Source organism: Nicotiana tomentosiformis, chromosome 12 (assembly GCF_000390325.3).
Source record: "Nicotiana tomentosiformis chromosome 12, ASM39032v3, whole genome shotgun sequence".
Classification (NCBI taxonomy): Eukaryota; Viridiplantae; Streptophyta; class Magnoliopsida; order Solanales; family Solanaceae; genus Nicotiana; species Nicotiana tomentosiformis.
Window position 1 is genome coordinate 114427968 of NC_090823.1, and position 27885 is coordinate 114455852.

At 37.8% G+C, this 27885-nt stretch overlaps 1 protein-coding gene across 1 annotated transcript; it reads left to right on the top strand.

The window, feature by feature from the left end:
- Positions 1–7994: 7994 nt before the first annotated feature.
- On the top strand, positions 7995–9917 carry LOC104105329 (uncharacterized). Its single transcript, XM_009613592.4, has one exon. The coding sequence runs from the start codon at positions 8208–8210 to the stop codon at positions 9684–9686; it is 1479 nt and encodes a 492-aa protein (XP_009611887.1). The 5' UTR covers positions 7995–8207; the 3' UTR covers positions 9687–9917.
- Positions 9918–27885: the final 17968 nt, after the last annotated feature.

Sequence of the window (27885 nt, forward strand, 5' to 3'; positions counted from 1 at the left end):
GGGGGTCGAGTACCAAGTTTGGATGTCAAAATTGAAGAAGCGAAATCACTCTAAGAAAAATGCACAACCGCGCCGCATGGGGCGGCGCGACAGTGTAATTTATGCCTAGAAAGTGAATTGTGAAGTGTCCTGGAATTACGCACAAATGTGCCGCATGTTGCGGCACAGCATGCGATGCGGTAGTGCAAAAATATTAGAGTATCATTTCATTTCCGCTAAAAAGGGTATTTTCGTCCGGAGTTTATTGGGGGATGGCTTAAATACACGAGAAAACACTATTTTTGGGACTTTTGACACATTTTCAACCTAAAGAGGCCAAGGAGGCTAAGGAGGAGTTGGAAGAACACAAGCACAAGGATTTCGTCATTCCTTCTTCACTCAAGATCCGGATTTGGATTGAATTTATGTTTTCCTATACTTTAATTACATTTGTGAAGAACTTCTCCATATCTGTGGAGTAGATCCTTTTGGATTTTGATGGATTTGGTGTATTGATGATTGTTTGTGGATTATAACTATTTTTATGTATTTGAATTATTTTTGGAAGATTTAATTGTTGCATCTATGTTCACTTGTTCTTGTAATCGAAAGAGGCATAACTTGTGATATCTTTGCAATATATTATTGGTTGAGTTCATAGATTAATCTAAGTAATCGAAAGAGGCTAGTTGAATCATTAATTAAATCTATTTAGGAGAATAATCGAAAGAGGTTTTCCTAAAGATCGATCCACTACGCATTCTTGCATATCTTCACAGTGCTTAAATCAGTTCATCTTGTGAGGTTAAGACTTAATCGAGAGAAGAGTTTTTGCTGAACGTTTGAACTAATAATAGAGTGTATTCAAGAGACTCACTTGAACATTGGAAGTGAATTATCTAGAGTTAGATCCCGAATAATTATCTTGCACTTATTCTGTCAAAACTCTATACTCTTCCACTGATAACCTTAATTGCTTATTCCTTATTTCGATAGTCACTAGTCAATAGCTGTAGATTTTAGATTCTTAGTTAAATTTTAATATTAATCACATAAATCTCAACTGTTGATCCTCCTGGATAGCAATCAAGCTAGAAACTACAAGAATACTATTTAAATCCAATCCATGTGGACACGATATTATACTATACTATCTTTGACTGGCGATCACAAATTTAAGTGTGTGTTTTGTGCTCGTCAGTGGATGAGCACAGATTGTCCAGTGCATCTACTTCTGCATTTTCTTCTCTCGGGATGTGGGTGATTGACCATTCCCTGAACTGTGCAAGCAGAGTTTTAACTTTTGCCACATATTGTTGCCTGCGTTCCTCTTTGGTGTCAAAGATCTCGTATACCTGATTTACCACCAGTTGGGAATCGCATTTGATTTCAATGACATCAGAATCTAGTCCCCGGGGAAATTCAAGTCATACAATCAAAGCCTCATACTCGGCTTCGTTGTTAGTCAAGGGAATAAGTTTTATGGCCTTCCTCAGGGTTTCTCCTGTGGGCGTAATTAATACTACCCCGAGACGGGATCCTTTCACGTTGGAAGATCTGTCCATGAATAAGGTCCAAACTCCTAATGTCATTTCTGACACCATCACCGCTTCTTTGGTTGCCAAATGCAGTAGTCCGGGACTGAAATCGGCCACAAAGTTAGCCAAGACTTGTTATTTGATCGTAGTCCTGGGTTTATACTCGATGTCAAATTGACTCATTTCGACTGCCCACTTGGCTAGTCGACCTAACAATTCAGGGTTGTGAAGGATATTCCGCAGGGGAAAAGTTGTCACCATGGCTATCGGGTGGCATTGAAAATAAAGTCTAAGCTTTCGAGCGGCGACTACGAGAGCTAAGGCCAATTTTTTGAGGTGCGGGTAACGAGTTTTCGCTCCCGTTAAGATTTTGCTAACATAATAGATAGGAGATTGCGTACCTTGGTCTTACCGTACTAGAACGACACTTACCGTTACCTCCGAGACCTCTAAGTAAATTAGCAACTGTTCATCTTCCTCCGATTTTAATAGTAACCCGGGGGGGGGGGGTGATAACTATCTTTTCAAGTCTTTTAGGTCCTAATGGTGTTCCGAAGTCCATTCAAAGTTCTTTTTCTTCTTCTTCAGAAGTGAGAAAAAGTGATGGAATTTTTTCAAAGACCGGGAAATGAACCTGCTTAGAGCGGTACTTCTTTCACATTTGACAACTGATCGGGAATGTCCTCGATGGCTTTAATTTTATCGGGATTGATTTCGATCCCCCTTTGTGACACAGGTAACCCAAAAATATATCGGATCTGGCTCTGAATGCATACTTTTCGGGGTTAAGCTTCATGTTATGCTTCCTTAGGATGCCAAAGGTTTCTTGGAGGTGTTTTAGATGGTCACTTCCATTCAAAGACTTAACCAACATATCATCTATGTAAAACTTCCATTATTTTCCCTATTTACTTTTCGAACATTTTGTTCACGAGCCTCCGATTAGTGGCTCCGGCGTTCTTAAGCCCAAAAGGCATCACAATGTAGCAATATGTGCCAAAGTTCGTTATGAATGAAATCTTTTCCTGATCCTCCAGGTTCATTTTGATTTGGTTTTACTCAAAATAGACATCGAGGAAACTCATCAACTCGTGCCCGACTGTCGTATCAATCATTTGATCAATATTTGGCAATGGGAACGAATCTTTTGGGCACGCCTTATTCAGATCCTTATAATTTATGCACATGTAAAATTTATTATTCTTTTTGGAACTACTATAACGTTAGCTAGCCAGTCAGGATACTTTACCTCCCGGATTGAAGCGATATCAAGCAATTGAATTACCTCTTCTTTGACAAACCTGTACCTGGAAATACCTTGGTACTTGATAGGATTCCGATGGCTCCTCTTCTTTGTCGATTTCTTCTGGTTCGGGAGCAGGCGTTGGTTCCTGTAATTGCTATGCCGCATGTTCCTTCCCTTTACTGCTGGAAACCGAGATTGTGTTCATCTCCTTTGTCATCGGTTGATCCCCTTTTATTTGTTTAATTCCCTCTGGAGTTGGGAATTTCAATAGTTGATGGTACGTCGATGGCACAACCTTTATCTCATGTAGCCACGATCTGCCAAGAATAATGTTGTAGCTCATGTCATCGTTTACTACTTCAAACAAGGTAGTCTTCATGACCCATTCGGCATTTGTGGGAAACAGGATTTCCCCTCGGGTTGTCACACTTTCTAAGTTGAACCCGGCGAGGAGCTTTGTGGCCTAAATGATGCTTCCGGTTAGCTTAGCTTGTTCCAGCACTCTCCATGGAATGATATTGGCTGAACTTCCTGGGTTCACCAAAACACGTTTAATTTTAAAATCTAAAACATTAAGAGAAATTACCAGGGCATCGTTGTGCGGTAGTAAGAGTCCATCGGCGTCCTCCTCTGCAAAGGTAATATCTTCCCCGACGACTTCCCAGAGTCTCTTGCTATGAGTCACCGATACCTTTGGCTTTTTTGCTGCTGAAAAGGTTACACCATTAATCTCGTTCCTCCCGAAAATCATGTTGATCACTAGTCGTGGAGGATCTTCTCCTATCTTCTAGGGCTATGTGTTATCTCGGTTGTGGCCGTAGTTGTTGTTAGCCCGGTCACTTAAGAACTCTCTGAGTTGGGCGTTTCTCAGCAATGTCGCCACCTCCTCGCGCAGATGTTGACAGTCTCCACTCTGGTGGCCGTTAGTCCCATAATATTCATACTATAGAGTAGGATCGCTCTGGCTGGGATCAGACCTCATCGGCCTCAGGAACTATGCTTTTTTAATGTTCCTCATCGCCGATACCAGCTCCACCACGCTGACACTGAAATTATATTCGGATAGTCTAGGGTAGGTGGAATTCTGGGAGCCTGATATCTTTTTGTCCTGCAATGATCTGTTATTCCAGCCTCGGTCAGTTCTCCTATCAGTAACGAACCTGTCCACTGACCGGAAACCTCTATCGCGTCGTTCGGCCCTTTCATAGGGCAAAAACCTGCCCTTAGAAGATCGCCGATCTGCGTCAGAATCGTCCTTTAACTTATCCTTGTTCTTTTCTCGATCCCGAACCTTGGTTGATGCAGGAAACTGAACTAGTCATCTTCTATTCTTATCTTCGATTTATAACGGTTGTGGACATTTGCCCATGTGGTTTTTCGGAACTCGAAGGCTTTCTTTATGTTTCTGGGAAGCGTCGGAGCTCCTCGGGTTCAACCCTTTAGTGAATGCCTCAGCCTTCTATTCATCTGGCACAACCGATAGGAGCATCCTTTCATTCTGAAACCTGGCCACAAACTCCCATAGCAATTCAGACTTTCCCTGTGCGATTCTGAATATGTCGGCCTTTCGGGCATGTACCTTCCTGGCCTCGGCATGGGCCTTGATGAAAGAATCTGCAAGCATCACAAAGAAATCTATTGAATGCTTGGGTAAAAGTGAATACCATGTCAAGGCCCCCCTCATGAGGGTTTCCCCGAACTTCTTCAGCAGGACCGACTCGATCTCGTCCGAAGCTAAGTCGTTTCCTTTCACCGTCGTTGTATATGTGGTGATGTGCTCTTGAGGATCCGAAGTTCCGTCATATTTTGGTACGCCTGGCATTTTGAACCACTTCGGGATTAACTCTGGTACCATGCTTGGTTTGAACGGCAACTGGGTGTACTTCTTTGAATCTGGTCCCTTCAACATTGGCGGTGTATGCGGAATTTGGTCCATTCGGGCATTTATTTCCCTCATAAACCGCATGAGCTCGGTTTTAAAGGGACCATTACCGTTGTTGTTGTCAGATCCGCCACCGATCCCCCCGGCCGCGTCGAAGCCGACCTCACCCTTTGGGGTGTTGTTATCAACCCTTTGGGCTGTTTGATTCGCTGGAGCATCGGGAGGAACGTGACCCCTTCCCTTAACGTTGTTAAAAGCACCCAACAATGCTTGCCTCAATTCTGTCATGGCCTGGTCTTGCCGTGAGAGATGGCCCATAATAACCTTTTGTTATTCTATCAGGAGCCTCACCGTTTGCGCAACATGCTCGTCTTCAGTATCATTAGGAGTTTCCTCCCATATGTGTCATGGATATTGCCCGCCATGAATCGGCGTGGCTACGTCCTCCTCGTTGCGGGTATCACTGATCAAATTCTCATGTTGAGGTGGATTTCTTTGGACCTCAACGTTGTGTACGATGTTGTTATCGTTAGGTGTCATTTTTCACAATTTTTATGCTAAGAAACAAAGAATCAAACATATTAGTAACAGAAGCAAGGATCAATTCAATTACGCAACTGTCTAAGCCCCATGGTGGGTGCCAAACTATTTACATGTAAAATGGTATAGTTGAATTTATAACGTGATTTATAGACAAGCAAATCGATTTGATTCCAAGATGATAAAGAAATTAAATAAAACGTAAGACTTAGCGTTGAAATCGAGATAAGGCAGCAAACAACTTAATTGCGGGAGCGAGACTTCCGAAGACAGCGCTAAGAATATCGATAGACTGAAAATAAAGTATTGTTGAGCTTAGCATAATGTGTAGTATCGGTTTGTCAAAATTTTCGTGTCCTACAATAGTTGTTAAAGCCACTATTTATAGCTATACCTAGGGAACAAGGTCCTAGAATCAAGCGCCTCTTAAATGATAATAATGAGGGCCTTTGATGAATATATAACGGCAGACTATGAATGCCAAAATTCTCGATAACGGATTGTATATTTAATACTGAGGAATATTCTTTATTAAATGTCATCTGGTGACAAATATTCGTTTGCTCCCATTAACGATGTTCCCTTCGGGGTTTGCCCAGTGTCAATCGAAGCTATTGTCCTCGGCCTTTGTTTCCACTTTGCCTTCCGTCTATCTCAAGTTTCATGTGTCATTCTATCATTCGAGCATTCAATGTGAATCGATTTTACCCCGTACAATGTTAGAATTCTAATCTTCTACGAATTATTTGGGTAAACTTTATTAAATCAGAATAAGTATCGATACTTGTTTTAACTAAATATTTTCGAGAAGTCAACTAGGCGAGTATCTTAAACTTTATTTCGAGAGGCAATTAATGAAAGGAATCTACATTAAACAGCATAGATTAGCGAAACGAGTGTGCATGTGGGACCATGTGACGGCAATTTAATATACTAGTTTCCAGTACAATTTATTAAGGTTATTAGAAGTTCAGTAGTTGAGAATTCTCATATATCAAACCCATTAATTTTAAGGGTAAATTACACTCAACATTCCTATTATATACTCCTCCTTTCACTTTTACTTGGCAGGAATACTAAAAATAGTTTTTTATTGTCACTTTACGTATATCAGGAGAAGTTATTTTTTTTTCCTTTTTTACCCTTAATTCATTTACCAACATTTTTTGAATAAATAATGGTCAATTATAGCTTTCCAATGCTCAATATTGGAATTCACTGAGAACTCTTCATTATCACCCTTCGTTAAACACAAAAGTCCACTAAAGTCATCTTTTATTCCCTTGTTCTTTAGAGTATTTTTTTCTTCAGAAGTTATTTGGAAATTTGGGTTCAATTATTGGGTATCAATTAATTGGGTTATTGTAGTAAAATTATCATGTCAATCATTGTTTCTTAAAGGGCGTAAAAAATCAAAACGTGCCAAGTAAAAGTAGATATACTCTTTAACGGTATGAGGTCTTTTGCGGATAAACATGTGAGTTTAGCTCAAAGCGAGCAATATTACACTATGTTAAGAGTATCTTTGAACTGAATGAGCCCAACAATTGATATCGGAGCTAATGCAGCGAGACGAATGCGAAGAAGATGGAGTTGATGGCGTGGGGGCTTGATTTACTTTATTTACCAGGATAAAGTTATCTTGGAGAGCATGCTCACAAGAAGCTAGCTTTGGACTTTCGTAGCCATAGATGCTCGGTTACGTGAGTGACACATAGTGAATTTCAAAAATTATCCCATGGAGCGTGGTCATGGGTAAGGTGGAACTTTGTTCGAGGGGAGACCTGTCGATTATGGTGCTGGGTAACATAGAACTTGATTTAAGGAGAAGAGTAAGTATGCGAACAAAGTACCACATTGGTAATTAAAAAGATTGTAAAGCTACATATGTGGTGTAAAAATACTCTTTATTAGTGTGAGGTCTTCACAAGAAAATGGTGCGACATAGGTCCAAATCGGACAATATCACACTAAATTAGCATTACACTTGCTACTTGCTGATTCACCAATATCTTTTGGCGAAGCATGTCATTTCCAGATGAACATTTGGAAGAAAAACAAAAATGCACCACTTTGGTTAAGAAGGAGATTTCAAAAGAGAATGAAAGGCTTAAAGGTACAGGTAAAAGACATGAAACAAGAGGTAGATCCACTCTGCAACCAAAATTGTGAAATGGAAAAGCAGATGAGGGATATAGACCGAGAAACTTATCATTCAAAGTTAGAAAAAGAGGAGCTAAGTGATCAAGGAAATGAAAGATGATAGGAGCCACATTGAACCATCTGATTTCTGAAGCAGTAAATTTTATGTGCATCTTCATGCCTTTGAGTATGCTCATACTTACTTTATTCCAACTTCTTATTCTTACCCTGAAACAAAAAAAAAAATTGCTGTCTGACCAAGGGCACTTCGCAAGCTTCAAAACTTGGACCAGCTAGTAAGCAAATCTGATCACTCCAACTTGTTTTTGGCAAGCATTTCCATATAAACATTGAAGCTGTAATGAGTAAAATATGCTTGTACTTCAATCGGATTCTTAAACATATATTGATGTCCCAACCTTCAATTTTGAAGTTTCCACCAGTTAGGTACTAGGAAAAGAAAGACAATACTTTATCCTGTTGCTGGGACAGTTTCTTACTTGCTTTAGCTTATTATCAATGCTTAAGACTATTGTTTTCTTGTTTTGCTCGAGATTTGCGACTTTGTTTATTATATTATGGATTGAAACCTGTGCAGATTATGGCAATCAATTTGGTCAACTTAAATTGAGGACCTCTATATATGTTTGAGTATTATTTAAGATTTGAACAAGCTCACAATCATGTGCAGCTGTGTGTTAGATCTGGAAAGAGAGAGGCTTAATAAAGAAATGAATCTCATTTCCCAAAATCATGCTCCTTTCATCTAGTCATGGTTGCTTTCTTCTTGTTTCCTACACCAAGATTATCTTTTACTACTCCATCTTCAGAAAAGGAATTGGGATGATTTAAAGACTGAGATTCTCGGTATTAAACAGTCATGGCAAAAGATCAAACTGCCTTTTTCAGTTTTCGATCTTGTTGCTGTATTCTTGTTTTTCTCTGTGCTTTCTCACCTATTCCTCTTCTTTACTGGTCTTATTTCTTTGGCTATGGCTATTCCTACATCCAAATGACAGTGAACAATGAAAACAAACCAATTAATCTCCTTAAATTCTCAAAAGCTTGGAACCATCTTGTCTTTTCATCAAAACCACCTCAAAAACTCCTTAAAATTGCTCTGTTTGTCAAGAAATGGCCTGATGAACATCACGCAGGAGGACTTGAACGACACGCCTTAACACTCCATCTAGCCTTAGCCAAACGTGGCCATGAGCTTCATATCTTCACAGCTTCAACCTCCAACTCATCCTTTCCTTTATACCGAATGAGCAATCTCCATTTTCATATCTCGAGGCCTACTGCTGCGGGATATCTTGACCAAGCTGTTATTTGGAAGCAATTTCAAGTAGAAAACGCGACAGAAAGACCCTTTGATGTGATTCATACAGAGAGTGTAGGCCTCAGGCATACTAGATCAAATAACCTGAATAATCTTGCAGTTAGCTGGCATGGAATAGCTTATGAAACTATACATTCTGATATCATACAAGAACTTGTACGAAATACTAAAGATCCACAATCAAATGCTTTGACTGAAAGAGTGAAGAAGGTTATCGAAGAGGTAAAGTTTTTCCAAAGTTATGCTCATCACGTTGCCACGAGCGATCACTCAGCAGATGTACTTAAAAGGATCTATATGATCCCAGAAGAACGCGTTCATGTCATTCTAAATGGTGTCAATGAGGAGATATTCAAGCCTGATATTTCGAAGGGCAATGATTTTAGGTTAAACCTAGGAATCCCAAGATCAAAGTCCCTAATCTTGGGGTTAGCCGGGAGGTTGGTTAAAGATAAAGGACATCCTTTAATGTTCGAAGCCTTACAACAAATTTTCAAAGAAAACTCAACATTCAGGGACAATGTCATTGTACTAGTTGCTGGAAATGGTCCGTGGGGTGCTCGATACAAAGACCTCGGATTAAATAATGTGATGGTTTTGGGACCATTGGAACAGGCTCAACTAGCAAGATTCTACAATGCAATAGATGTATTCATAAACCCAACATTAAGAGCTCAAGGTTTGGATCATACTTTGTTGGAAGCAATCCTAACTGGTAAGCCTTTGATAGCGACGAAACTTGCAAGTATTACGGGGTCTATTATTGTTAGCAAAGAGATGGGGTATACATATGCACCTACAGTAGGGGAATTGAAGAACGTCTTGTATGAGGTTTGGGAGGATGGAAGGGTAATTCTGAAGCAGAAAGGGAGATTTGCTAGGGAGAGAGGTTTGAAGTTGTTTACTGCTACCAAAATGGCTGCAGCGTATGAAAGGCTTTTTCTTTGTATCTCAGGTGATGTAAAGCAAGCAAAAAAGCATGATAACTATTGTATTTACCAACCTCAGTTTAATTGACAGAAGGTCCTATATTCTGTATTCAGACATATGATGTGGTCTCAAAGCCGTTTTGTCAAGCAATGATTAAATCAACAGAAAATTAAACATCAGCCAATTTTCTGCCTTGTCACATTTGGAAGAAATTGCAGAACATGTAGAAGGGAAAAGCTGTATTGACAGTAAGCTGCATAAAGAGATAAGAGCTTTTCCTTATAAAAGAAATGAGTAGATTACCTTATATTTATACAATGTTTGGTTGCCATTTTATGTTTGGTATAACTAATACCGGCATAATTTAATACACAAATTGATATATTATTTTATCCCACCACTAGCATGAGATAACTCATCTATGTATAAGTTATACGGTCATAACTTTTTATAACAACGTCGTTATATAACAGTTATTCACAATAAAAGCAAAGGATTTTATGAAACAAATTTTCATACTATGTTATAGTATACGCTCTTTATAATCACACTTTGTTATAACAGCCAAATAAATCTGGAACCAATGAGGCTGTTATAGAGAGGTTTGACTACAAATAGATAAAGCAACCAAATGACAAAACTACCCTTGTATCACGACCCAAAATCTCATCACAGGCGTCGTGATGACACTTAGTCTCTAAGACTATGTAAGCCAATTATAATTATAATTCAAGCCAATTTATTTTATATATATAAACCAACAACGGAAATAATTACAAACAACCTCCCAAGACTGGTAATACTAAGTTATAAACTCTAACTGAACACATGAAATAATCTCAAGGAACGAATACTCAATATTGTTTGATTAATAATTAATAGTACAATAAAATGGAAAGACTCCAAGGTGCTGCGACGACCAAGCAGCTCTACCTTGAATCCTTGCGATCAAACTCTAACTCTGTCCGAGTCTGATATATCCAATACTTGGCTCTGCACAAAAATGTGCATAAGTGTAGTATGAGTATACCACGATCGGTACCCATTAAGTATCAAGACTAACCTCAGTGGAGTAGAGACGAGGTACAGTCAAGACACTCAATAGTCTAATAACCTGTGCAATATGATATACAAAATAATAGGAAACAAATAACAATAAGGGCAACACAAATCAACCAGTGATATGCACAACAGGGCAACAAGAATATCATTAATATCGCTCAACAATTTAATAAATACAATTACACCCGATTAAATCAAGTCCTTCAAATAAATATCTTTCACATATAATTCTTCCGGATAAATCTCTTTCAAATATAATTCCCTTAAATAAATATCTTTCAAATATACTTCCTTCAAATAAATCTCTCTCAAATATAATTTATTCAAATAAATATCTTTCGAATATAATTCTTTCAAATAAATCTTTTTGAATAAAAAATTCTTCCAAATAAATATTTTAAATATAATTCTTTCAATTAAAAGTCATCATGTGACACCTCATTTCCTAATAATAAAATACGGGACTCAGTCCAATTTCATATTTTCACGGCACCTCGTGCCAATTTCTCTATCACAATTGCACGGACAACTCACGTGCCAAATATCATTATCATTTAATCACGGCACCACATGCCCACATTTCATATCACAACTGCACGGACAATTCACGTGCCAATATCATCATTATTTAGTCACGGCACCTCGTGCCCACATTTCTCTTCGTAATCCGCTTGGCAATAGCCACAGGCCCCCAATCTCAACATAAATCAGATTGTTATCAATTTACCAATAACAAAACAAATTGTACAAGGTATAAACATAAACACAAGGAAAATCACAACATCACATAAAAATTACCAACACAACAACTCCCCCTCCCCCTTCCCCCTCCCCCCAAATCACATATCATCCCTGACAATAGCCACCCTTATCTCTCCTATAGCCACCCTTATCTCTCCTATAATAACCTCCCTTATCCCTCCGGCCTGACAATATCAATAGTCACCCTTATCGCTCCTATAGCTACCCTTATCGCTCCTATAACCACCCTTATCGCTCCTATAATAGCCTCCCTTATCGCTCCGTTTAATAGCCTCCCTTATCACTCCGCCCATACAATATCTCAACACATATAATAACAGTGAAATGCCACCCTTATGCCCGCATAATGTCAACAGTGAAATGTCACCCTTATATCCTCAAAATAATAACTCAATTAACACAACAATTTACACGAAATATTATCACGGGAACGTAACAAAATCAATTCATATCACAATTTGCTCAATGGCCACAACCAATTCCAAAGATATAACACAATTAATTAATTTCACAACAAATAGCTCAAGGCTCCACACAATGTATATAAAACCTAAAAAATAATCAACAGAGATAGAAAATAATCAGCATAGGGCAACGCCTTCATTAATCCAAATTTTAATAATTATATTAACACTTCTTCTTAAGCTTGCTTAATTAAATATTTGTAAAGGAAAAATCCATAATCAAATTAAATTCCAAGAAATATCAAATCATCAAACTCACGGAATTCACATAAATATACAAATAATAATTACATCAAATTGTCATATAAAAATAAATTCATTAAATGTGATTTGAGGCATGGCAAATAGATGATTAAATAAATACCAACAATTATCCAATTTACTACACAATATGCCCAAGACTTTAACTCAATAAATTTTGCGCATATAATCCCGAGTACGTACTCGTCACCTCGCGTACACGGCTTTTCACATTTCACAAATGGTACATAAGACTCGATGCCTAAGGGGTAATTCTCCCACTCAAGGTTAGGCAAAATACTTACCTTTTTGAAGTTATGCCAATATTTCAAAATCATCTTCTTGCTTGAATTGACCTCCGGACAGCTCAAATATATCCAAATTAATTGTACAACCTCATTAAAATTCATCGGAAACAATTTCAGATAATAATACGTTGACTTAAAAATTTATCCTAAAAAGTCAACAAAAGTCAACGCGGGGACACCTCTCGTAACCCGACATAATTTTCACGAAATCCGAATACCCATTCCGATACGAGTTCAACCATACCAATTTTATCAAATTCTAACAACAAATCGTCCTCCAAATCTTGAATTTTCGTTTTTGGAAGATTTTTCAAAAATCTTAATTTCTTCCATTTAAATCCGAATTAAACGATGAATATAACCATAGATTCATGAAATATAATCACTTTAGGATATAGAACACTTACCCCAGTCGAAGTCGTGAAGAAATTCTCAAAATCGCCCAAACACTTTAGGCGATTTTGAGATTTCGCCCAAACACTGAGGGACTGAGATTTCGCCCAAATATCCCAATCGAAAATGAAGAAATGACAAATTTTCAATCCTTAAGTTTCTGCCCAGGTTTGCATTTGCGGACAAAAACTTCGCATTTGCGATGAACAATACCTCCCATGAACAGTGCTTTCGCAATTGCGACAAATTGTTGGCAATTGCGAATGAACAGTGTTTTCGCAATTGTGACAAATTGTTGGCAATTGCAAATGAACAGTGTTTTCGCAATTGTGACAAATTATTGGCAATTGCGAATGAAAAGTGTTTTTGCAATTGCGACAAATGGTTCGCAATTGCGAATGAACAGTACCTCACCAGAAACCAGCAAACTCAAACTTCTCTGAAATAATCCGAAACCACACTGAAATTCATCCGGAACCTCCCGGACACAAACCATATATGAATTTCAATCATAAAACATGCTACGGACCTGATCGCGGACTTAAAACACTGAAAAGAGGTAGTCTTGAACCGATATTGACCATGGTCAAACTCCCAAATTTCTTAACTTTACTAGTCTCTCAACCAATGATCCAAAAATATACCCAAACCCCTCGTGACCGGTCAAATCATACCAACAAGTCCTAAAACATCATACGAACTTAGTCGAAACTTCAAATTACATCGAACAATGCTTAGAATCACGAATCATACCCCAATTCAAGCTTAATGAAACTAAGAAATTTCAACTTCTACATTCAATGCATAAACCTATCAAATCACGTCCGATTGACCTCAAACTTTGCACACAAGTCATAAATAACATAATGGAGGTATTTAAATTTTCAGAATCGGATTCCGGCCCCGATATCAAAAAGTCAACTCCTCGGTCAAACTTCCAAACTTAAATTTCTATTTTAGCCATTTCAAGCCTAATTTAGCTACGGGTTTTCAAATAATTTTTCGGACACGCTCTTAAGTCCAAAATCACCATACGGAGCTATTGGAATCATCAAAACTCTATTCCGGAATCGTTTGCTCAAAAGTCAACTCTCCGGTCAATTCTTTTTTAAGCTTCTTAAATAAGAATTGTTCTTCCAATTTGATCCTGAATCATCCGAAAATCTAACTCGACCACACACGCAAGTCATAATACACATCACAAAACTGCTTGGGACCTTAAGTCGTTGAATGTGATGCTAATTCACAAAATGACAAGTCGGGTCGTTACACCTTGTCCTTTCTCCTAGAAGTATATGAAGGTCAAGCATCTAAGGGTAATTATAAACTTATTGGTTTTTAGTTTAAAAATTAATAAATATTTTAAAAGATATCTTAGCTTGTATATCCAATTTTAATGCAATGAACTAAACAACCAATAATAAATAATTTCTACATTACGAATGCATATATTATTAATTTCTGCATACTGATCCCTGCATTATAATACCAGTATAATTTGTCGTCGAACCAAACGATGGATTCAGCAGCTCTAACATTCCAATAGCTATAAAACTCTTACAGCAAAGTTTGAAATATTGAGTCCACTCATCTGATCAATCACTGTTTAATTGTACGAGACTCCTGCATTGGCATTTCTCATCAAATTGTTATTATTATTATTATTATTATTATCTTCTTTTTGCTTTTTCGATAATAGCAGTGCTTCGACCGGTTTGTGCGCCTCTCAATTATTTTATCGAATAATTCTGCCTATTAAAATTGAGATAAAAAGAACCACGTAACAGTTTTCATCTCTGCTAACAATTTGCATTGGCTGAAGATAGCAGAGACATCTGAATAATGCAAGGTGTTTTATTGGATTTTGACTATATCGAGAGTGTGGCAAATGAGAAAGGCCGTTGACTATTGTGGAATGAAAAGGAGATCAGTAATTTTGTAATTATCAAGACAAATCAATGGTACAAAGAGTTAAGTTACATGGACTCTCCGAAATATTGCCGCACCCGTGTCGATCGGATCCTCCAAAATTGCACTGCTTTTGGAAGGTCCGACACACCCCCGACAACAGTTTTTGAGAGTCCGGGCAACACAAGAAAAAGTATAACTGAAATTTCCCGTCAGCTCTAAGATACTACAGATGTTATGGAAATGCAGAAGTGTTGCAATTACCATTGCATCTTTTTTCTCTCTAACCCTTTTAAGCTCTCTTTTTCTTGTTCAGATTTAAAGTCATCATCTCTTTACTCCCAGTTTTTTAGGTAAGCATTTGCAGTAGTTGACCAGTAGAGAATTCCCAAATCTCAAACCAATTTTCTTCTTAATTCTTTTAAAGTAAATTATACTTTAATATGATGCAATTGCCGATACATCTTTTGTATTTCAATATCATACATGTTGCGTAAGTTAACTAGCACACAATCACACACAAATCAAATAGAGAAGAAAATCAACGCCATGATTTAACGAGGTTCGGCTAAGCTTAATCCTCAGGGCAGAAGCAGAGAGAGTTTTTCACTATGAATGAAAAGAAAAACACAATACAATTTCTATATTTCCCTACTACAATCCCTATATAGAGATCCCAAATAGTTCAAAACCTATAAGAGAAAGATTTTTCAATTTGATAAGCACAGTAAATTTTCCTTTCCCCAAATCTATTAGAACAATGGGGTTTTCCAAACCTATAGAGATTATGGATTTTCTAAAAATATAAGGAAATAATTCAAGCCACAAAATAACAAATCTTCCCCTTGGCTTGAATTTTCTTCACCAACAGGGGCGTCAATATTATCATCTTGATCAATATTTTGCATCTCCTCCACTTTCTCTACTTTAGAACTACTACATGAGCTGAGCTAGTAGAGATTTAATTTCTAGCTCTATGCGGTCACTGATACCACAATCTATTTCTGCTATTGCCTTCTCCCTCTGGTTGTCTAGTGATGCAGATTCATTGAATGTTACATCCCTACTGATAATTAACCCTGGAGTCTTTTGATCTGTGCACAACTGTTACGACCCGACCGGTCGTTTTGAGAAATAACATCCTGTTTGGAGGCTTAAGGTCTCGAGCAACTTCGTGTTATGTATTATAACTTGCGTGTGTGGTCGAGTTCGGATTTCGGATTATTCGGGATCATTTTGGAAGAAGGATTCTTGTTTTAGAAGGTTAAGCAGTAAGAGTTGATCAAAGTTTGACTTTTATGTAGACGACTCCGAAATGATATTTTGATGATTCCAATAGTTTCATATGGTGATTTTTGACTTAGGCCTGCAACCGGATTTGGATTTGGAGGGCCGTAGGATAATTTGAAGCATTTTGGCAAAAAATAGAAAGTTGAAGTTTTGGAAGGTTGAGAGGTTTGATCGGGAGTTGACTTGGTTTATATCGGGCTCAGATTGCGATTCCTAGAGTTGGATTAGCTTTGTAATATCATTTGGGACTTGCATGCAAAAATTGAGGTCATTCCGAATTGATTTGATATGTTTCGGCACGAGTTTGGAAGTTGAAAGATTTGAAAATTCATAAGATCAATCCCTAGTGCGATTCGTAGTTTTGATATTGTTTGATGTGATTTTAGGCCTCAAGTAGGTCCGCGTTATGTTATAGAAATTGTTGGTATATTCAGACGGGGTCCCGAGTGGCTCGAATGGGTTTCAGACGGGTTTCAGATCGTTTGGAGCATGTTGGTTAAGGCTGGCTTTGGGCAGAGTTCTGATGTGGCTACACATGCAGACCACTGGGCGCAGGTGCGATGGTCGCAAGTGCGATGATGGAGGCACAGAAGCGAGAAAGGCTGAGCTTGGAAGGCTTCGCAGGTGCGGGAAATGGGCACGCTTATGCTGCTTCGCAGAAGCGATATGTTGGTCGCATAAGCGACTTGTTGCGCAGAAGCGACTTGGGTGTCGCACCTGCGGTTGCTCTAAAGCAAAAGAAGGTCCGTAGGTGCGAGAGGTTGGCTGTTGAGTGAAAATATGAAGATGCGGTAATTTGCTTGCAAATGCGAGTGCGCTGGTACACAAATTCTTTCTGGAAAAGCGAAAGACGCTGGGCAGAACATATATTTTGAGGGTTTGAGGATTTTATCATTTTTGGAGTTGTAGACCTTGGCTTTGGGAGAATATTCGGGGGGTTTTCAAGCAATTCATTGGGGTAAGTGTTTTTTACCTGAATCTTATTATATTTCATGAATCCATTATTATTTTTATCATTTAATTAGTGAATCGAATGAAAGAAAAAGGGTATTTTGTAAAATGAGGATTTGAATGGTGATTCAATATCGGAATTTGATAATTTTGGTATGGTTGGACTCGTATCGGAATAGGTGTTCAGGTTTTGTGAATTTTATAGGGTTCCGAGGTGCGGGCCGAGAGTTTACTTTTGGGTTGACTTTTTTGTTTTAATTAAAGATCAAAGCTTTATTATCCGAAATTATTTTCTATGAGCTTTATTTATGATTTAAACTTATTATGGCTGGATTTGAGCCGTACAGAGGTTGTTTTACTTGAGAAGGTCATTTTAGAGTAACGGTCTAGCTTCGTTGAGATAAGTATCTTGCCTAACTTTGTGTGGGAGAACTACCCCTTAGGATTTAAGTCATTTGTGCTAATTGTGTCATGTGAAGGCCGTGTACGCGTGGTGACGAGTCCATACTCGGGCTTAATTATAGAAATTTGATTGTTTAGGGCTCTTAGGTCCTTATGTTAATTATATATGAAGTTGTTTTGTCATGTTAAATTCTCCATTTACTAAATTCACCCTTATGTGTCTTAATTAGAATTAATTAATTCATGTTCTACCCTTATTGCCAATTAAACTCTTATGTACCTTAACTGAAGTTGTTGCCTCTTTTATTGCCATGCTATCTCTTCCGAAATTACTTAATCTTAAATGAAGTTATTATTATCTATTCCGTAATTGCTTAACCTTAATTGAAGTTATTATTATCTCTTCCGTAATTGCTTAACCTTAATAGAAGTTATTATTATCTCTTCTGTAATTGCTTAACCTTAATTGAAGTTATTATTATCTCTTCCGTAATTTATTAGACTTAATTAAAGTTTTATTATCCCATTCATTGTTGGCGTATTCTTATTTGGGGTCATTTATTCATGCTCTCTCTCTTATTGTCGAATTGTACTTTTGTGGAATTATTGTTACGCATTATCTCTCCCTTGCTGAGTTATTCTTGTTGAGACCATTATTACCTGTTGTGTCTTTCTTTGTGAGCTCGTTCTTCCGTTTCCTTGTGTTCCGATGTTCCTGAGTTGATTTATTTGATGTATTCTCGAGTTATTATTGTTGTTGCTATTGTACTCAGTGTTGTTGAGCCGAATGCTATGTGTGGTTGTAGTGGTAAATTGTTTTGAGGAAATGTTGTGGCATATGGGCACATGTTGTTAAAGTCATTTTATTGTGTTATTATGTTTTGGCACATGTGGTGTTGTCGAGAGGATTATCAGGGTGTTTGCATGTGAGTTGTCGATGCTGTTATTACTATTGATATTTGCACATGTGGCGTGACAAGGTGGGCTATATATGTGGGTTTGCGTATGTACCGAGACAAGGTGGGAATATTATTCTGCGCGTACGGCTAGACAAGGCGGGCATTTACTTCATTATTGCGCACGTGGCGAGACAAGGCGGGCTATGTAGGGGAATGATTTGTGATGACTTTGATGGCCTGGGGGCATTGTCATTGTTAATATTTGTGTGGTGGTGTACCGACTTTGTGTGAGTTATACCTTGTACATTTTGTGGTGATTGTTTCTTATGTGCCATTCATTGTCTCTACTCTTACTTGTTGACTTGAATTATGATAGAACACTTGCACAAGCATACACGTAGTTAATCACCCATATCAGATTAAGAAGATGAATCCTAATGATATTGACTATTTACATGTACTCCCGTTGTTACACCCCATAGTATTGTACGTTAGATTTGTCGTAAAAATAATTGACATCGGTTCAATGACAAGATTATTTTGAGGTTATAAGTATTATGCTATTTATAACAAGTTATGAGTAAATTCGTGAAGGTGAGAGGGGTAAGCGAATCGAAAAAAATGAGTTTCGTCGAAGTTTGACATTTTGAGATAAAATACGGTTCAAGCTATAATACCCCATATTTATGGACTAGTGCTATACATGGTATCATATAACCATGATAGTAAGGTGTATAAAGTGTGTTAAAAGTGATTAGTATTTTAAATAATTTTAGATAATTCTTAATTGTGTGGATAATTAGTTAATTATTGGTTTAATGGGAGATTAGCAAGATAATTAGGAATTTGTGTATAAGCCTAGAAGGCCTCCCAACGTGGCAGCAAGTGATCTTCTTAATCAAGTCAAATAAGTGACATTTTGGTTTATGCACTAGGTGGCATGATTAGGAGATGTTAGGCAAAATTCATTCTTATCAAGTTGGGCCTACAACCCACAAAGATAAGATATCTCCCTGCATCATTAAAATGGGAGATTATGGTTGCTAGGTAATGGAGGAAAAGCTTCAGCAAAAATTCATGCTAGATTCCATAATGTAATAGCAACGTGAGATGCGATTTTACGAGAACACCGTATAATCTTTCTCAAGAACATCATACGGATTTTTCCTACTTCGATCCGCCGTTATGTGTTTTTCGCAAAAGACGTGAGTTAGACGAATTGTTAAGAGAATCGGCTCAGGTATATTAAGGCTATCCCTTCTTTCCTTTTGGCATGATTCATACGATACAAACGAAACGAACAAACACACGACTTTCATAAATGACTCTATTCATAGAAGTACTAGGGGTGTCTTTGTTCTTGATTCCCCATGTGACTTATTATTATATCTTCTGTTCATGGGTCTCAGAAAAATACGTAGTTAATAAAGTTTATCCGAAGACATATTGATCTTATGACATTTTGAGAAATTTTATTAGCGTACTTCTTATGCATTTCATTCATTTATACATGTATATTGACCTATGACCAGATGGCGTTATATACGCGTATATTATATATATATATGGGATATGGAAAAATGTTACGATGTTATATACACACCACCACCTGATCAGCTGGTATATGTTGATGATTTTGCCCACAGTGGCTGAGATGATATGATGGGATACCCTCAAAGGCTTGATGATGTTATGTGCACATATACCTATGCATGATATGGCATTTATATTCATATGCACGACATTATAAATATTAAATGATTCACAGAGCTATTCAGGCTTATATGTTAAGTCCTTTACTCCATGTTTCTCTCATGTCTTTTATTTACTGATTTTTATTCCTTACATACTCGGTACATTATTTGTACTGACGTCCCTTTTGCCTGGGGATGCTGTGTTTTATGCCCGCAGGTCCCGATAGATAGGTTGAAAGTCCTCCAAATAGGCTATCAGCTCAACGGAAGGTGTTGGTGCGCTCCATTTGCTCCGGAGTTGCTTATTTGGTCAGTATGATTTGGACATGTATTGGTTGGTATGGAGGGGCCCTGTCCCGACCTTTATGGTATTTATCTACTCTTAGAGGCTTGTAGACAGTTGTCATGTATATGGATACTTGTATGGCCTTGTTGGCCTATGTTTTGAGTACATAAAGGATCGTGCCGGCCTTATAGGCTCATATGTCATATGTATAAGTCGGTACATTATGTTGGGTCATCATATGTCGAGTACTTCCTCATGTTTTATTCTAGTTATCTCACGACAGCCTTTCCAGCTCATTTACCTATGATAGCATGATACGAAATATACGTTACGTTGGTACTCGGTTGAGTAAGGTACCGGGTGCCCGTCACGGCCCATCGATTTGGGTAGTGAAAAAAGTGGTATCAGAGCAGTTCCGTCCTAGGGAGTCTACAAGCCGTGTCTAGTAGAGTCTTATTTGTGGGCGTGTTGTGCACCTCACTTATAAGCAGGAGGCTACAGGGCATTTAAGACTTCCACTCTTTTTTCTTACTGTAGATCGTGTGGTAGAGCTCACTTGTAAGAATTCAAACCCCTAAATTCTATTTTATTTGTAATAAGACGATACCTACTTCCAAAGGACAACTGGTAAGATATTGCATGTGGTGGTGGAATAGTTGAGTTAGAGAAACTCGATTTTGCATCATTCTTATGATGGATAAATGTGAGGTTTTCAGCAGAACATGTGGGTACTAAGACGTGTAAGCCTCCTGATAAGGAGTCTTAAGGCAGGAATATCTATCCACCCATATGGTGAAAAGCAATAAGAGAATTTGAAGATAGATAGAGTTTCAACAAGTAAAAGAAGCAAGGTAAAGAAGGGTACGAGGTACCCAGTTAATGAAGATTATCAGTATTACAATTCAGGCAGAGAAATATAAGCATTTTGGGTTACCTTTAACAGTAACAGATGTATGTACAATTGGCCACACCGATCTCAGTTATGCCATATGGGAGCTAACATATATGGCTTAAGAGAAGGACGGGATATCAGGATCCGGCTGGGGTTAGAGTAACCCAAAATGGTGGATGGATTGTTAGTGTTAGTTGACATTTCCGAAGGATAGTGCAAATGTGGTAATGGATCTCCTTGTGAGACACCCAGATGGTGCACTCTAGAATAGTACAGCTAGATATGAATACTAGAATGTTCAAAATAAAAGTATTTTACAAAGATAGGCACTGAAAGCCTGGAAAGGATTAATATTACCTTATTGTGACTCCCGTCCCTAGTAGAGCGAGAATGTTAGGTAATCCAAAGAGCCAGGGGATGGGTCAAGGGGAGCTAAAAGAAAAAGAATGTCTTGTTGAAGTTTTCAGAATAAAGTGATAGACAGAGATGTTAGAAGGGAAATAAGAAGAGAGTTAATGAAGCATTATGCGTAAGATGTGATAGATGGATGACGACGGTAGATAAAAAAAATGGCAGTATTACAGAGTCTATAGTCAAAGGAAGGAAAATATGAGAGATGACATGCCTTGAAACAACAAAAGAGTATAGGCCATAAAGTCATATCCTCATTTCAAGAAATAAGTTCATGATTCCCGTGTGACTACCAGAAGTAAAAGTTATACCCCAGAATAATAGAAATCGGTATGGGCTGGTGAACAAGATAAACTAAACATGAATTATGGACTGAGTGATTTGATAATAATCGGCATCATGAGAAATTCAGAGATTGAGTTCCGGCGATAATTGAATGGACGACAGAAGAATAACCCTTAAAGGTCATTCAGGAAGACGCTTCCCTAAAGCAAACAATGTGAGCAAAGTTAAGCTTAAGGGACTGTATGTGCCAGTTACACTAGGTATCTCCCTCGTGAGTAAGGAATTTTGTTATCCTTGATACAAAAGGATTACTGCAAGGCGATTAAGGGTCATCGATGATGTGAAAAGGCACCAAAGATAAAGAGGTAAAATATCTATAGGTAGATCGTCGTAGCGCTAAATCTTAGTACTCCCCTAAAGTGGGGAATAGGGAATGATGTAGCATTGGGTCAGAGTTAAGTAGTTCTAGTAACTATGGAATGATAAAGGAAGAATGCGATAAAAATAAGAAACTGATGAGATTTCACTTCTCCAAATCCTACAGATATGCTACCATTCCAGAACATTATGCAAGCACGACGTCAAGGAAAGGAAGTAAGGTTTCCTTCCTGGGATGTTATTAATAAATAAGGAGCTACTGTGAGAGGTAAGTTAACACAAAGTAAATAACCCAAGAAAGATTACACGAAATATAGATATGAGTATGGACCAACGAGTAGTTAGTAGTTAATTCAGCAAGAGCCTAGTTATGGAGAGACAAGAGGATACAGACAAATCAGCAGTTTGTGCAAGATAAACATAGTGAACCCCAACATAGTGAGTCCAGTCTCACAGATAATGATATCGTGATCCTTGGGAAGACAGTCAAAATATTAGTTCAGAAGCAACCCTACAAGCACAAGAGCATGGAGATAAGTAACTACGGATAATTATAGGCGAGGAAGAACATGAAATATTCCATCAAGTATACGATGTGATAAGCTCGCAGCTTTACAAAAGTAAGAGGATCCTCCCTAAGTACTACAATGAAAGACTAGCTGAGAAAATAAGGAAGAAGGCTTCAACATAAGCATAGTAACTTGAAGAAGGAATGGTCGTGTATCGTGTAAAAACAGTCTCACTACAACATTGTATGCACTCCATAAGAAAGTGGCACCTACCGTGGCTAATGAACGTGAAGTAAAAATCAAAAGTAATATTCGAGATCATATGAGTTGCACAAAAATTCTGGCATGCGTGGGAACTAAGATAATCTAAGTATGCACGCAACAAAGGGGGCAGAAAGACCAGAAAAAAGTAATAGCTTACGTTTAAAGAAAGCTGAGAAGGAACGAAAGGAATTATTCGATCAATGATCCAGAGTTATTTACGTTATGAACGCACTTAATATTTCATAGTATTATCCATGCAGCATATATGTTGACAATCAAACAACCGTAGAAGACTCCGATATAAGTTAAAAGAAAGAATTGAGTCCAGGTCATAGACAAAGGATTGAATTGTTAGAAGATTGTATCATAGATATTCCATAGCATCCATGAAGGGATAAAGTAATAACTAATACCATGAGCCACAGATCGGAAGATAGCTTAAGCCTACATAAAGGTTGATCAGAGGGAAGAGGAACTAAAGAGTTACATAAACTAAGTAAATCAGTAGTCTGATTATTGGACCCAGAAAATTATAGAAATCATGATTGAGAATATTGCATAATCACTCTTAATATCAGAGGTACAAGAGAGATAGTACAACAACCATATTATATAACGGCTCTACGAGAAAGCTAGTTAGAAGAGTACCAGCCTTATAAGAAGTCAGTATGAAGCTCCCACCGGATTGTGTATGCACCAGAGGTGCAAGTATTATAATAGAGCTTCAAGTTGTGGATGTGAATTATACCTATGTGGAAGGGAGGTCATGAAAGAGATAGAAGAAGTGATGCGCGATTTTAAGGTAAGTAAGGTAAATGTGAACAACTTACGAGATACTCAAATACAGAAGGTTGTGAATAGTCCATACTTAGGATAGAAGGCTAGAAGCTTTGGGATTCAATATCCAGGAATGATAGCGGCGTTGTCAGTGGCATATTTTCCAGCCTATGGTTTCTAGGTATCGAGAGGTCTAGTTAAGAGAGTATAGAAAAGTTAGAGATGATGTGATGTCTCGCCTGATGTTCCAGAATAACATAAGGAAATATATGGTGCAAGCAAGTTGAAGGAAGGTTGTGAGTAGTATAAATAGATATGTGTAGGTCGCAAGCTAAAGTATGGTAGAGCGACGAGGTTTTAGAAAGACATTGGTAAGGATAAGGAAAGACGAGTGAGAAGGTGACGAGAATGGATAAGTCCTCGTGGTTAAGCCCATGAAAACAAGAGAGCTAATGGTTTCTCCAAGTTATAGAAAGCTCAGTATAGCCTGAATGAACTCAAATGAGTCTAAGACTAATAGAATTTAGAAGTGATAGAATCCTGCCCTAGTAGTAGAATAATGGTGTAATTGTGATAGATAAAGGATGATGTTTGGGCCTTCGATTGAGAAATGATTTGAAGAAATGACACGAGATTATAATACCCCTAGACATAATCCCTAGTGACAATGTATTACATAAGAGATTTCAAGTTATCAGTGGTAGATTGTAGATCAACATTGAGATGAATCAACAATGGATGGATAAAAGTTACAAAGTATGAGATAAGATTACGCCATCATTCTTAAGATAAACAGTAATGAGAAATCATTAAAGGACTTAGATTTATACATTTAGGATAAGCAATGAAAGTAACCTGGAGTTTGGTAGCAGACCTCAGTAACGGTAAATCGAAATAAGAGTTATGGTATAGTATGACCTACTTATAAGTAAAGCCATAGACGCCCAGAGGGACAACTTGCCATAACTCTATATATGTTCACAAAGTGAGGCCTAGAGATTGGCTAAAGAGTGGAGGAAAAAGGAGAGAAGAGTCGCATAAGCGCATATACAAGGACAAAGTCGTACAAACTGCATGATAAAAGGTAGCAATAGTTACGAGAATGGAAGAATTCCGACCACAAGTCGTGGTGTGAGAAAGAGGCCTAAAGGGGGGAATGCCCTGGCCTTTGGATTTATTCACAGAACAGTTTCCTAGATGGTAAGGACAGTATAAAAACCATCCGTAGGAGCTATCCGGTTATAAGACAGATAAGTGCATCAACCAACATTCGAGGACGAATGTTCAAAATGGGGGAATGATGTTACACCCCGTAGTATTGTACGTTGGATTTGTCGTAAAAATAATTGACATCAGTTCAAGGATAAGATTATTTTGAGGTTATAAGTATTATGCTATTTATAACAAGTGATAAGTAAATTCGTGAAGGTGAGAGGGTAAGCGAATAGAAGAAAATGAGTTTCGTCGAAGTTTGACATATTGAGATAAAATACGGTCCAAGCTATAATACCCCATATTTATAGACTAGTGTCATACAAGGTACCACATGACCATGATAGTAAGGTGTATAAAGTGTGTTAAAAGTGATTTGTATTTTAAGTAATTTGAGATAATTCTTAATTATATGGATAATTAGTTAATTATTAGTTTAATGGGAGATTAGGAAGATAATTAGGAATTTGTGGATAAGCCTAAAAGGCCTCCCGACGTGGCAGCAAGTGATCTTCTTAATCAAGTCAAATAAGTGACTCTTTGGTTTATGCACTAGGTGGCATGATTAGGAGATGTTGGGCAAAATTCATTCTTATCAAGTGGGGCCCACAACCCACAAAGATAAGATATCTCCCTACATCATTAAAATGGGAGGTTATGGTTGCTAAGTAATAGAGGAAAAGGTTCAGCAAAAATTCATACGAGATTCCATAATGTAACAACATCGTGAGAAATGATTTTACGAGAACACGATATAATCTTTCTCAAGAACATCATACAGATTTTTCTACTTCGATCCGCCGTTACGTGTTTTTTTCAAAAAGACGTAGGTTAGAGGAATAATTAAGAGAATCGGCTCAGGTATGTTAAGGCTATCCCTTCTTTCCTTTTGGCATGATTCATACCATACAAACGAAACGAGCAAACACACAACTTTTATAAATGACTCTATTCATAAAAGTACTAGAGGTATCTATGTTCTTGATTCCCCATATGACTTATTATTATATCTTCTGTTCATGGGTCTCCGAAAAATACGTAGTTAATAAAGTTTATCCGAAGACATATTGATCTTATGACATTCCGAGAAATCTTATTAACGTACTTCTTATGCATTTCATTCATTTATACATGTATAATGACCCATGACCAGATGAAGTTATATATGCATATATTATATGTATATGGGATATGGAAAAATGTTACGACGTTATATACGCACCACCACCTGATCAGCTGGTATATGTTCATGATTTTGCCCACAGTGGTCGAGATGATATGATGGGATGCCCTTAGAGGCTTGATGATATTATGTACGTATATACCTATGCATGATATGACATTTATATGCATATGCACGACATTATAAATATTAACAATTCACAGAGCTATTCAGACTTACATGTTGAGTCTTTTACTCCATGTTTCTCTCATGTCTTTTATTTGCTGATTTTCATTCCTTACATACTCGGTACATTATTTGTACTGACGTCCCTTTTGCTTGGGGACGTTGCGTTTCATGCCCCCAGGTCCCAATAGACAGGTTGAGAGTCCTCCCAGTAGGCTATTAGCTCAATGGAAGGTGTTAGTGCGCTCCATTTACTACAGAGTTGCTTATTTGGTCAGTATGATTTGGACATGTATTGGTTAGTATGGCTGGGCCCTATCCCGACCTTTATGGTATTTATCTACTCTTAGAGGCTTGTAGATAGTTGTCATGTATATGGATATTTGTATGGCATTGTCGGCCTATGTTTTGAGTACATAAAGGATCGTGTCGGCCTTATAGGCCCGTATGTCATATATATATATATATATGCCGGTACATTATGTTGGGTCATCCTATGTCGAGTAGTTCCTCATGATTTATTGTAGTTATCTCACGACAGCCTTTACGGCTCATTTACCTATGATAACATGATACGAAATACACGTTACATTGGTACTCGATTGAGTAAGGTACCGGGTGCCCGTCGCGGCCCATCGGTTTGTGTCGTGACAACCGTTTACTTGCCTTATGTGTGAGAGTCATTCTATTGGCACGTGAGTGGTCCGTGCGGTCATGAGTCATTGTTATTATTGGCATGTGAGTGGTCCGTGCGGATATTAGATATTGTCACTCTTTTGGAATGTGAGTCGGTTGTGCGCTTGTGAATTGTAATGTGGGCACAAGATGCCAAGTAATTAGGGTTCATGAATCGAGACCCATGATTTGCGATTATGAGGTCTGGTACCTCGTGGAAATTCTTGAATAAATCTGGTATGAAAGTGGTTGATCTTATTGAGTTGTTGCTTGATTTTCTTTATTTGGTTTCACCGGACTTAAAAATTGTGTTCAGCTTACTCTACAACGTTATTACCTGTTGTTCCCTGTTGCTAATTGTTGCTCTTTGTTTCCTATTACAAGCATTGTTTTGTTATCGTTATCATGTTTAGCTCTATATTGATATTGTCCCCTGCTAGTTTACATTTATACTTGTTCAGGTTGTTTAGTCCAGTAGGTGTCTTGACTTTCCCTTGTCACTACTCTACTGAGGTAAGTCTTGATACTTACTGGGTATCGATGTGGTGTACTCATGCTACGCTTTCTGCACATTTTTGTGCAGATCCAGGTATTTCAGAGTTGGTTGATCACTAGCTAGTTGTTTGAGTTAAGCTGTGGAGACTCAAGGTAAATCCGATGTCGCGTTCGCAGGCCATAGAGTCACCTTATGATATTTTACTTGTATTGTCTAATTCTATTATGAAACAGTTGTATTTAGGGATTTTCTAGCAAACTTAGTAGAGCTTATGACTTGTACTACCTGTTTTGGGGTATTGTATTGCGCTTAGGATCATTGATTTTACGATAGAAATTTCAGTTTCATGCTTCATAGTTGTTCTCGTTAAATTCTGTCTT

What these genes read in the sequence shown, in the direction of transcription:
- LOC104105329 (XM_009613592.4), top strand. Translation starts at nt 8,208, where the DNA reads ATGGCAAAAGATCAAACTGCCTTTTTCAGTTTTCGATCTTGTTGCTGT.